At 38.7% G+C, this 12,426-nt stretch overlaps 1 protein-coding gene across 2 annotated transcripts in view; it reads left to right on the top strand.

The window, feature by feature from the left end:
* Positions 1 to 11,877, top strand: part of GKN2 (gastrokine 2) — a 23,447-nt gene extending 11,570 nt beyond the window's left edge. Inside the window, exons 2-7 of one of the 2 annotated variants that reach the window (XM_019647621.1) lie at positions 2,129 to 2,320; positions 6,959 to 7,012; positions 7,452 to 7,589; positions 9,470 to 9,580; positions 10,233 to 10,389; positions 11,693 to 11,877. In XM_019647621.1, coding sequence (XP_019503166.1) covers positions 2,231 to 2,320; positions 6,959 to 7,012; positions 7,452 to 7,589; positions 9,470 to 9,580; positions 10,233 to 10,389; positions 11,693 to 11,775 — 633 coding nt within the window. In that variant the 5' untranslated portion in view covers positions 2,129 to 2,230 and the 3' untranslated portion in view covers positions 11,776 to 11,877. Of the gene's footprint in view, positions 1 to 2,128; positions 2,321 to 4,681; positions 4,822 to 6,958; positions 7,013 to 7,451; positions 7,590 to 9,469; positions 9,581 to 10,232; positions 10,390 to 11,692 lie in introns of those variants that run through there. The other variant, XM_019647622.1, reaches the window with a different exon arrangement.
* The last annotated feature ends 549 nt before the right edge of the window (positions 11,878 to 12,426 follow it).

Genomic DNA, 12,426 nt, shown 5'->3' on the forward strand with positions numbered 1-12,426 from the left:
TTTTTTTTAATATGAATATTTAATGCTACAAATTTCTCTCTAAGCACTGCTTAATCTTCATCCCGCAAGTTTTAACATGTTGTATTTTCAATGCCATTCAATTAAAAATATTTTCTAATTTCTTGTGACTCCCTTTTTAACTCCTGGTTTATTTACAAGTGGTTTTTTGAAAAAATGTTCAAATAATTAAGGGTGTTCCAGATATCTTAGTTTCATTTAAGTTTAATTTAATAATGTTGATTGAATTTGCAATTCTATAATAATGTATGAGGTTGAAATGTTTTCTTTATAATAAATAATAATATGAGGTAAATTTTATTGAGAACTTACTCTGTGGCAGTGACTGTTGTAAGTATTTTATGTATATGAGTCCATCAATGTTCAGAAAAATGCTTTGAGGGGGCACTTGGTTATCCTTCCTTTCCACAAGAGGATTTTGAAGCACACATGAGAAATTAGAGAAATTGGAATTCAAATCCCTGTGGATGTTTCTGGAGCTTCAGCTCTTCACCATCTCCTGTTATTGCTTCTTCCTCTAACCCGGTCCTTAGCCCATTTAAAAAATTATATGTATTCATTATTTTCCTGTAGATTTGTAAAAACATTTTGTAAGTCGAAAATATTATTCTTTGGAGATTTTTAATAATCACTTGACTGTTTATTAATAATAAAAATAAAGAATGCTATTCACTTCTAAGGAAAAACAAAATAGAAAATGTTACCCTTTGTCTTGCATATGTGTTAAAAGTATTTTCCTGAGTTTAAATTTTGCTTTTTTATAAAAAAAAAAACAATTATCTTTTACATTTTATGCAGTTAGGCTTATATATCTTCCCTCTTGCAATTTATTCTAATACTTTTAGGCATAGAAAATCTTTTGCATTGCCAAAATCAAATAAAAGTTTACTCATATTTTCTTCCACTGTTTTTCTTATTTGCTTCTTTTACATCATGTACATTGTTTCCATGTATTTTTTAAAATTGCAATTAATTTTTTCTGATGGTCAGAGCTACATTAGCTTGCCCAAATAACTATACCCTTACCCCAGGGCCATTTAGATTGAATCTTTTTCCCCCCTAACAGCAGTTCTGAGCCCTTTCTTGAGTATGGCAAAACATGACTTGGAAATGAATTCATGTGCTGACTGCACCATATTAAAGGTGAACTTTGGAGAGTGGGGGCACAGAGGAGGGTATATATTATGGCCTTAGTATGTGAAGTTAGAGTCATTAAAGGAAGACTTTAGGTAGGATTTAGGGTCTTTAAAGAAAAGGAGTGATAATTACATAATGTAGAAAACAATGAAGAATATAAATATGTTTTTGCTTGCCATTGATAAATATGGCCAATATAATTTGTACTTTGGATTATCATGCTACTTGTGCCTCTCCTCTGATACTTAACATTTACCACATTTTAATAGTTATTTGTGTTTTATGATAGACAGCAAACTCTCTGAGAGAGAGACTCATTGGGTCCAGTTCATCCTTCTATCCCTTTCAAAATATATTCTTCCAGTGATTTTCATAAGGTAGGAAGTCACTAAGAATAGAAGAAAGAAGGGAAATAAAGGAGGGAAGAAGAGGAGGAGAGGAAGAAGAAACACAAGATGGATAAAGGTAGTGTGAAAGGAAAATAAAACAATAAAAAGTGAGGCTTCAAGGATATGGAGGGAAAGGACAATGAAAGTGTAATTGAATGGTCTGTGTTTCTTTTGTGGCGATTGAGTACACGAATCCCTTTCGCCCTCTATGATCACATCTTCTTCCCTTCATTTAGAATATTTCCTCACTCATACCACTTGAGGGGGTTAGTTTGGAAGAAGACTACAGAGTGAGTTGAAAGCTAAGCATCTTCAACTTTGTCCAAGAGTTGATGAAGAGTTTTACAGTTTTTGAACGTAAGAACACTATAAGCAAAGCAGTACTTTCAGGCTATGAATGAATAGTGATGGTGAGGATGGAACAATGGGCAGCCTGGAAGCAGGAAGACAATGCTGGTCTTTTGGCGTAGACAGGTTTCCTCTTCTTGGTATAGAGCTAAGCTTCATTTCCCTCACATCTAGATATGGCCATGCGACTGGCTGGTCCTGACCAATGGATAACGAACACATGTGGTTATTTTCAGTCTGAAGAAGTTAAAAACAGATGTGTCTTCTCATGCCGTTGATCTAAACTCCCATCTGTCAGCCCGAAAATGTCAAAATAACCATGAAGCTACATATTGAAGATGCGGAAGCTTCATAAGGAAGAAGCTGGAATCAGTAAGTCATCACTTGGAGGAGAGCCACTCACCATGAAGTCATCTGCATTGGACTCTGTGAGTGAGAAATAAAAGTTTATTTTGTCAAATCACTGAGATTTATGTGTTGCTTGTTACAGCAGCTAGTGTCATTTTTTTTGACTAATTAAAGTCATCGTAACAGGGACAGTGGTGGTAGTGAGGATAAGGAATGAAGTATGCACTGATGGATTGAAAAGAAAGACAGAAATGGGAGAGGCATTACAGAGGAAAAATGGTAGAAGAATGAAGGCTGACTTCAAAGTGAGCCTGAAGACCTGGAGAAATTGTCAATGGAAATAACAATGTCCAAAAAAAAAAAAAGAGCTGCTTTGGGGAAAAGGATGCAACAACTTGTATTTTAGACGTGTTGAGTCTGAGATATTATGGTATATCCAGATATGATGTAAATGCCTGCAAGGAAAAAAAGGAAGAGTTGCAAAAGTAAATTATGTGTATGTGCGAGAGAGGGAGAGAGAGAGAGAAAGAGAGAGAGATAGAGAGAGAGAGAAAGACAGCGAGAGAGAGAGAGAGAGAGAGAGAGAGAGAGAGAGAGAGAGAGAGAGAGAGAGAGAGAAGAGAAAGAGAGAAAGAGCAAGAGAAATAGAGGATTTAGGTCTCATAATAAAAAAGGTAAGAGGTAAAATGGGTTTAAACTTATGTAAAGAAACCCAACTGACCAAAGGAATTTGCTATTTAGTCTGGACTCTAGAAGAGCAAGAAAAAGTCTTTTCTTTGCCATTGATCTTGGCTTTGTGTTTTAACCTGCTTGTGTCTTAGTTTCCTCATGAGGGGTTTGAACAGTCTCTGAAACAGCTCTTCCAGTCAGAACCACCATGGAGCTTTAAAAGTCCACGTGGCTGTGCCTCTTCTCAGACCTACTGCATCAGTGTCCACAGTGTGGGTACAGCCACCGTGAGGCCCTTCCATGGCAGTGATTTTGCCCCCTCAGTGGGGAGCTGGGCAGCCTAGCCATACATTTCACTTATAACAACTTCTACAAACAGTGTCTCATTTCCCCTATTTAAAAGTTTTTACCATTGACTTGTGGGTAGGCACGATTTTTTCCAAGTCAATCTTTTGGTCAAGAAACATTCTGGAAGCAGAAGCCTCCTTACTGATGCCCCCATCTCAGTAACGCAAGAAGTGACACTAACCCAGTAACTAATCAGAGAGGTCATGTAGCACTAGTAGTTAAGAGTCTGGACTGTGGAGTCAGATTGGACTCAAATGCCCTCCTGCTCTTAGAATGTGTGTAATGCTGAATAGTTACTTAACTTCTCTGTTCCTTAGTTTTCCTATCTGTAAAATGGGACATGTATAGAATGGGAATCTATAGGGTTGCCATGAGAATCAAATGAATCAACATATGCAAAGAGCTTAGAAAGTGCTAGAACACATCAAGTTCTCTATAAATGCTAACTATTATTATTATTATCAAAACTATAGACTCAAAACTCCTGGCAACAGGTGGGAGACAAAGTAGAAGGGAGGGGGAACACCTTTGTCTGCCCTCATGTCTATAGGCTTGTGAACTGGCTTGTTTTGGGGAGACTTTGGAGCCAGATATGGGAGAAAATTTGCAGATGTACCACAAATTCTTCTTGCTGCTGTTATCTCAGGAAGATTTTTAAAAGCACCACATTTTACATCCACCCCAGCTGAACAACCAGAATAGTGGAATTCCAGGGAACTAAGTAACCCCCAAATTGCCCAAATGTCTGATTTTTAAAAGCCACATTTAAAAAAAAAAAAAGCTTCTAGTTAGGAAGTCATTGTAGCTGTAGATCAAAGACATCATTTATGCTATTTTTTTTTTGCTTACTGTAGTGATTCTCAATATTTAACAATTTTGTAATTTCTGGTTTATTTTTATATTTCTCCACCTGCTGAGTTCATGATTCCACTCTTACACTAGCTAGCCTTTTCTGATTATGGCATTATACAAATTATGCAAATTAAACTTTATTCTCTCTATATTTTTAATCTGAGAACTTCTCAATGCACCTCCAGATAACTAGAGTGTGTTTTGGACAAGGCCTACTATAAAAATTTTATTAAGCCCAGTAATTGGGCAGAGAAATCTCTGCAAAAAGTAGGGTGGGGATGAAAAGATAGTGAGCGAGGGAAGGACCAGCTCAGGTCTTAAGGGAGCACTTTACCATCAGGGCAGATATTAGGACTACGTCTTCATTTGTTTTATACAAGCATCTTGCAATGTTTTTAAAGGGTGGAAATTGAACTCTGAAGTGCAACATAGAGCAGATAAGCAGGGAATATTTACAGAGTGACCAAGGGGCAAATTTTCATTGCTGACTAATGAACTTCATTGATATCAGGTTACATGGCTGGGTCTCAATCCTGATAAAGCAGTTTGCTGGGGTGTGTCAGTGATATGACACCACCTTTTCCAAAGTGACTGGCCTGAAAAGAGATTTCCACACCTAAAGCCCATATAAAGCCCATATAAAGGGCAGAAGCTGCAGCAGGCAGCCTCACTTGCTCCAGCACCTTTCCCTTCAGGCAAAATGAGAATCCTTGTGAGTATTTCTTTATGCTTCTTTATATTCTTGTGCTTGCATAGAATGTTCACATCCAATGTTCTCTGTATTTCAGGGTTCTTAGACAAACACTGGGCATGCTTCTAAGCTACTGTGATGGAATTAATGATATTCTTGGTAGGAATAATGTTGAATATTAAGTTGCATATTAATTTGTCTATTGTCCTTTCTTTGAGGTGTTTCCTAGAAAATACAAAGAAAACATTTTGGAAATATCTAGAAAATTTTAATTTGGAAGATATTTAATAATAATTGCTATTATGAGCTTTGGAGGAAATGTAGGCATTTTAGCACAACTGCATGTAGTATCTAAAAGAGGAGTGGTAAGGGGGCCGGCCGAGTGGCTCAGTTGGTTAAGAGCTCGCTCGAGTGTGAACTCTGAGCAATAGGGTCGCCGGTTCAATTCACGGCCCGAGCTGATCTGCTGCTGAGTTGCCAACAGGTGTGTTGGTGGCAGGATGGCTCAGCTAAAATAAATAAATAAATAAAATAAAATAAATAAAAGAGAGGTGGTAATTGAAAAATAATATCACTAATAATAATAGCAGTCATTTCCTAAGTGCATCCAAAGCCGTGTGGTAAACACTTCACATGAATAATTTCAACTGCTCTATAATGTTTAGTATTACTCCATTCCACAGATGAGGAAACTGAGGCACAGAAGAATGTGATTTTCCCAAGCCAGTAAATGTGGGATCTAGGCTTGAAATTTACCATGTTAGGCCCCACTTGCAGGAGCAATCATGGTAAAACATCCTTGCCGTGACCGCCCTGCTCTTCCAGGGGGCCCCAGCCCCGATCCCAGTCTCCCATAGTTCCACACTGCAGTGCTCCATGGGCAGCGGACTAGATTTGGAGGCAGAGTGGAGTGCCTTCTCCAGTCTCTATCCCTTATTCTCATTTAGCTGCCGAGGGAGAAAGCAAATGGCAAGCACCTCCCCATAAGATGTTAAAGACTGTCAGCTGAAAGAGTTCCCTGTCCCAGGAGTCTCTTGATTTTCTAAGAGGAGACCTAACCCTGAAATACAAACCTGTAACCATGGTGTATTGATCACAGTGTTGGGTAGGTGGTTATTTAGGGGGCAGGGGACACTTCCTGAGCTCTCTCTAATCATACTACTAAGGTGGTCAGTACTCCACCCACCTGTAAAAAGTCTCTGTATTAGACCCATAAATTAGAATACATAGGTGTGTCAGAGGTTGCTAGAACTGGCCTAGAGTTAGAGATGATGTGTCCCTATGCAAGTAGGCAGGTTGGATATCTGCATACAGGTTTTGTTAGATACTCCACACCCAGTCACCAGGAGAGAAATGTTATTGGCGATCTGGAAAAGGAAGTATAAACGTCCCCCTGACAGTTCTTCAAAACGTCTGCCCCTGCTGCAAATCCCCTCCCTCAGTGGTTTTTGATGCCAGTGCACTACACTATGAGGTTCAGAAGAGACAGCACAAAACCAGGCTCAGCACGTTAGATCAGACTTTTACATTACTATAGCAAAATTTCAGGGCTGCCTTGGTGTCAGTCTCCCAGCTGCTGGACAAACGCTAGTCTGATGATATCAGTAAGGCATGGGCTGTAGGAGAATGTGGAGGTTTTCCTGGGTGTCAGCTTCAAAAGTTAATCATCAATAAAAGTCTATTGCGCACGAATCAATTTTCAATCTTTTTTACTCTCTCAGTCTCAAGGAAGAATAATAATAATGATAATTATTATTATTATTATTATTTTTTACCAGAGGAGACAAATTGACCTCTTGCAATCTAAAGCCAATGTGAATCACACCAGGGTATTCCCATAGTAAAATCCGTTTTTTCTCACTGTTCACCTGTCCCAAGTTCTTCCTGGCATAAGAACACATGCTATGTATAAGGTTTTGATGTTGGGAAGAGCTGAGAATTGGGTGACAAAGGTAAAACCTGTGTCTGACAAATAGCATGAATCCGTGAATGTGTTTCATGCTTTGGAAATGGAGTATTGACCACCCATGACCACTCACCAGTATCTCTAGGTGTGCATTTTCTGAGACATTTATGCTTGTCCTGCCCAGTGTCCCTTCATATCTCTACCTTTAATGATTACTCTATAGGGAATGGAAATAAATGGTCTGTTTTTCAGGTGGGATTTCTGGTGGTTGCGGCCATCTTTGGAACACAATCTCATGGATATGAGGTGAGTTGATCCATTATGGACCTTATAGCTTGGCAATGTGGAGAGAGGAAAAGAAAGATAGAAGATAATTTGAAGGACAGTAGAGAGTTCATATAACCTGTTTGAGATAGAATTCCAGAAATAACCAATAATGGAAACAATGAGATTGATTATTTATTTCCAACTGCAAAACCTTAAAAAAGTAACCCATTGCTTGAAAATGTGGCCAGTCTCATTTCTCCTGTGATATCCTTGCTTCTCCCATATAATATACAGCAAACTATGAGGAAGAATTTTGCATTCTTATCTTAACATGTGCTTTTGGTCTGGGATCCCAGTGGAGAGGCTTCAGTCTTCAATTTCTTGTTCATAGCAGGTGGAAGGCTTTATTTTGCTGAGAGGAGTCCTTTCAAATGCATGTGATTTATGAAAAAAAATTATGTCTTTGTCTTCAATCTAGGTTTATAACATCATCAGCCCAAAAAACAATGGTGGCAACGTTCAGGAGACAATTACAATTGACAATGAAAAAAATACCGCCACTGTTAACATCCATGCAGGAGCGTGCTCCTCTACCACGGTTTTTGACTATAAACATGTAAGCAGCAAGAGAATTTTTATATTCTTCAAGACTGGGTTTCTGAAGGGCAGAGGGGTGGTCATTTAGTACACAGTTGTATTCCAAAATCTACCCTGGCAATTCCATCAGAATTTCCCTACTTTTCCTTTTCCCTTTAAATAATCAAGCTATTGACTAACAAACAAACAGAATCATTTCTAAGGGAAAAAAAACAACCACAGAAACATAGACGTTTACTTGACCTCTTAAACATACACATTTATTTGACCTCTTCAAGTGGAAATTGGAGGCATGATAATGTTGTCTCACTATAGGCTCAAAGCAATGTCTGGCACACAGACTCTCCAAAATATTTGTCGAGTGAATAAATGAATGAATAGGGGCTTCTAATAAAAAAAAATCATGCAGAAAAAAACCAATCATGAAACAATTACAAAATAGCAGAAATCCAGCACAACTATACACATTTAACTATGTGTGTAGGATATGCAATAAATCATACTTCTTCTGTAAGAAGAAAAGTGTGTTAGTTGAAAACACTGAGCTCTTTCCAACTTTTAGTTACTGTTATTAACAAGTCTCACAAACCTGCTCAGAAAACGTATTCTGTCCTTTATTCATTTATTTTTTGGTCTGTTTTCCATTTGTTCCATGGACCCTAATTACGGGCCTGCTTTTACCTAGAGACAGAGCTGTGCACTGTGGGTGTAAGTGGGTTGTTGTGATCTCACTGGACGACTGAACATGCTTTTCTTTATCTTTTCTTGTAGAAACCTCCTCACACACTTCCCGCCCATGGTATTGGTAGTCCCAGGGCACATTTGAAATTCAGAATCTTTGAAAGACATGGTTTAAAAGGAAGTTGTTTTGAAGTTGTTTTTTAAGCAGATGCCAAAAGCATTTTGGGAAATCCCAAAAGTGTTCTTAAAAAAATAAAGTGCTGAGGATTTGGTTTAAGCCTCTTCCACTCTCATCAGGCTTGGCCTCAGTCTATTTTTGAATTTTAGGAACTGACAATTGATGAGAATTGAAAAATAGGAAGTACAAGGGTTATGTTATATACGGTCTTATAGGCTGGATAGTTATTTGGAATTCTGTAGAGACAATTCTAGTCTAGAAGAAAATTAGATGGCCTTAGGTTCCTTCTGGCTCCAAGGTCCTCACCCTCCATTGCTCTTCAAATCCCAACTTCCTTCAGCCCATCCCTATCGAGTCGGCTTGGGTTTGAGATGGAGAAATATGAAGAGAGGATGGTAGAGGAGGGAAGAATAGATGAAGCCTGTATGTGTTTGTAGGGTGGGGGGGTGAGGGGGGATGCTGGTATGTTAAGGAGAGTTTCTAAAGCGTTGCTGCCTAACAGAACTTTCTGCAGTTGTTGAAATGTTCTATTTCAACATTTTCCAATAGGGAAGCCGCTAGCCACTTGTGGCTATTGAGCACTTGAAATGTGTGACAGAGGAAGTACATTTTAAATTTTATTTAGTTCGAATTAAAATTTGAGTAGCTACAAGTGACTAATCACTAACATATCGAAAAGAACAGCTCTAAAGAATATTGTATTTACTTCAAACAGAAGAAGGGACTGGGCCAAATCAATAGAAAGAGAGAGAGAACTACTGCTTCTCAATCTTTCAAACCACAAACTGTAGACCTTGGTTCTGTAATGTGAAAAGTGGGGCACAAATTATGGGTTTTCACAATTTCAGAGATAGCGATGAGAAGTGAAAAGTAAACATACTATGTAAAAGAAGTCAAATGGATAGAACTGATTGCAGGCTAGGAAAGTCACGTGTACCCACTGTGTGTGTTGGAGGCTTCTCAAAGCTCACATGTCATCCTCACCAAGTTCAAAACTCAGGGAACTGGGAAGGGTAGTAACGATGGTCTTGCTGCCTCAGGGCTACATCGCAACTAGAATGCTCTCCCGAAGAGCTTGCTACATCCTGAAGATGGACCATAAAGCCATCCCTGCTCTGGACCAACTCGAACGGTACATCTACGAGAGGAAGGTAATTCTGGAGTACCCCTAAATATACCCTGTTCTTGAGGCAAAGAATACTGGTGCCTATGGAGAAATGAAGAGGGTAAGGGATCATAATATTACTCTTATTACTATCCAATTATTAAAGTGTTTTCACATTTATTGTTTTTGATATAAGAGTGCATCCCTTAGCTTGATTTCTACCATAAAGCCCCCAATACAAGAACTTATAATAAATTCCAGTGTCTCTGTAGGAAGGATTGAATAGCCTCTGTTCTCAGAGCAGGGCTCTAAGAAATAGCGATTGGCAGGAAAATGAGTGGAGTTATAATATTCTATAACACATGGTATAAAGAAACAATACAGTACAGTGAGCATAAACAAACACTGCATGACTCTAAAAGTCCGGGGTTTCATTCTCCTTCTGTAACTTTCCATCTGTGCCACCTTTGGCATGGGGTTCATCCTCTCTTGGGTTTCATTGTCACCAGAAACAAAATGACATTGGTAACAATGAGTCTTCTCTGAAGACCAAATGGTTAGAAAAAGATGATGTCTTGAGATCCCTGACTGCCTTCTATTTAATCATCTGAAAAGAGAAAAAGTCACAATTTAGAATAAAATATCCCAGATTATTTCAAACTATTTTACCTAATTCCACTCTTATTATACTGATCTAGGCTTTGAACACCATGTACTCCAACAAATATACCTGGGTCAAGTACAACCCGCTGCAGTCTTTGCTTACAGATGTGAAATGGTTCCTGTTTGGGTCACCCATTGAGCAGCTCTGCAAACACGTCCCCTTGTATAAGGGAGAAGTGGTTGAAAATACACGTGAGTACCAATAAATCATTCCTTTACTAAATATTTTCTGAAAGCTCCAACATGCCTGCCTGACAGTGCTATCTGTTGTGTGAACTACAAATAAATGTGAAGCATGACTCCATTTGGTTTACTTTGGGAATTAAATACTGACCATGGGTAGAAATTGTGCTAAATGTTTGGGGGGAGGGGTACAGAAATGAATAAAACTCTGCCCCTAAGGAACACACAGTCTGGTGGAGAAATTGACCAGTTAACACAGAAGATGGAATAAAAAAGGATTTCTGGGTGTCAAGAAAAAACGGTTGGATTCGTTAATATACAGACAACATGGTGACTAGTTAATGATACGGTGCTGTATACTTGCAAGTTGCTGAGGGTCCATCTTAGCATTCTCACCACACACACACACAGAGTTACCTACGCTAATTAACTATGTGAGGTGATGGTTGTGTTATCTTGAACTTGGTAATCATTCCACAATGTGTATATACTGGTGTTGCCAAAAAAATGTACCGTATGTACATGACTTGTATTCATCTTTTGTTTATCAGTATATATCATTACAATTATAATACAGTTTTTTTCTTTCCTAAAATGTGTATACATATTTTTCGTACCCTCTGTATATATATCAAATCATCATGTACCCTTTAAATACATTTGTCAATTATTCCTCCAAAATGTTAAAAAAAAGAAATAGTCTCAGAATCCAGGATAGAGTTGGTCCAAGAGAAGAGCAGGCAAAGTGCACTTGACAGAAAGGGCATCAAAACCCTGATTCGTCCAGGTGCTATATGCCGCTGCAGTCATTCCTGGTATTTTTACACAAAGTCTCTAAATATGGCAGAGAGGCCAGAGTGGCAGAGAGGCTGGGCCACTGAATACAACAACAACAACAGCAAAAATTCCCCAGAGCAGTGAGAGGGGGATAAAGAAGAAAAAAAATGGCATTTAATAGATTTCTACTGCCCACCCCCACCAAAAAAAAAAAGGTCTTAGCTAAGAAAGACCTTTTCTTTTATTAAGGTCATTAGTACTTGTAAGTAAAGACACATAGGCATGGCATCAACGCAGAATGTCATAGCATCAGTTGGATTGAGCCAGATGGCACTTCCAGGAATTCTCAGTCTATTTAAGCTAATGTATCATTATTCTTTGCAATAATACAAGTATAGCTAAAATCTTGGATAATGAAATTACATGTACAACCCCTTGCCATGTAGTCAAGACATTTACAAAAATGCATTGGTCTGTTGCGTTCTAATAATATATTTCTTAAGGCTCTTTCTTCAAAAATGTTCCCCTTTTTCAGGTCAACTTGGTGCTGAAGGCTGTGCAAAGGCTGGGCTCCTGGGCATCTTTGGGATTTCCGTCTGTGCAGACGTTCACATTTAGGCATCAGACCACTGGTTTCATCTCTTCAAAGATATATTCTTTGGTTTCTACTCAGCAGCCAAATTAAATTTTTTCCCAATGCCCCAACTGATTTTGAGAGTCAGTAGCAAAACATAAATAACATATTTACAGATATCTGGGTGTTTTTTGTTTTTTGTTTTGTAGATAACAAAAAGATGCCAAATGATATTTATGTCAATATATAGAAGGAAAGTAATTGCCAAGATTTCAAGTAAAGCACATAAGGTGTGAAAATTCCCAGATAATATAGCTGGGTCACATAAGGTGGTCAGTTGGGTACAAGTCTCCATCTTTGCATCTGCTCACTAGACCAGCTGCCCATCTGTCCATCCAACATATCTGGGCAGCCTGGGTGAAGCCTGCCCATCCATCCATCCAACATACCTGGGCAACCTGGGTGGAGCAGGGGCTCAGGTGGCACTGGCCTCCACCTAGTGGGGGGTGGGGGTGGATTTGTAATACCCTTATCAAACAATTTCTGCTCAGATAAAGGAAACTATCTCTTCTGACAAAGCACCCAGCATTGAGGGCCATTCACATTCCTTTTATCTCATCAAAGCAGTAGACTCAACCTTAATAGATACTATCATGATGTATTTTGTCCCAGAGCGAAGAAAGAGGGAAGGAAGA

Source organism: Hipposideros armiger, unplaced genomic scaffold (assembly GCF_001890085.2).
Source record: "Hipposideros armiger isolate ML-2016 unplaced genomic scaffold, ASM189008v1 scaffold_114, whole genome shotgun sequence".
Taxonomy (NCBI): domain Eukaryota; kingdom Metazoa; phylum Chordata; class Mammalia; order Chiroptera; family Hipposideridae; genus Hipposideros; species Hipposideros armiger.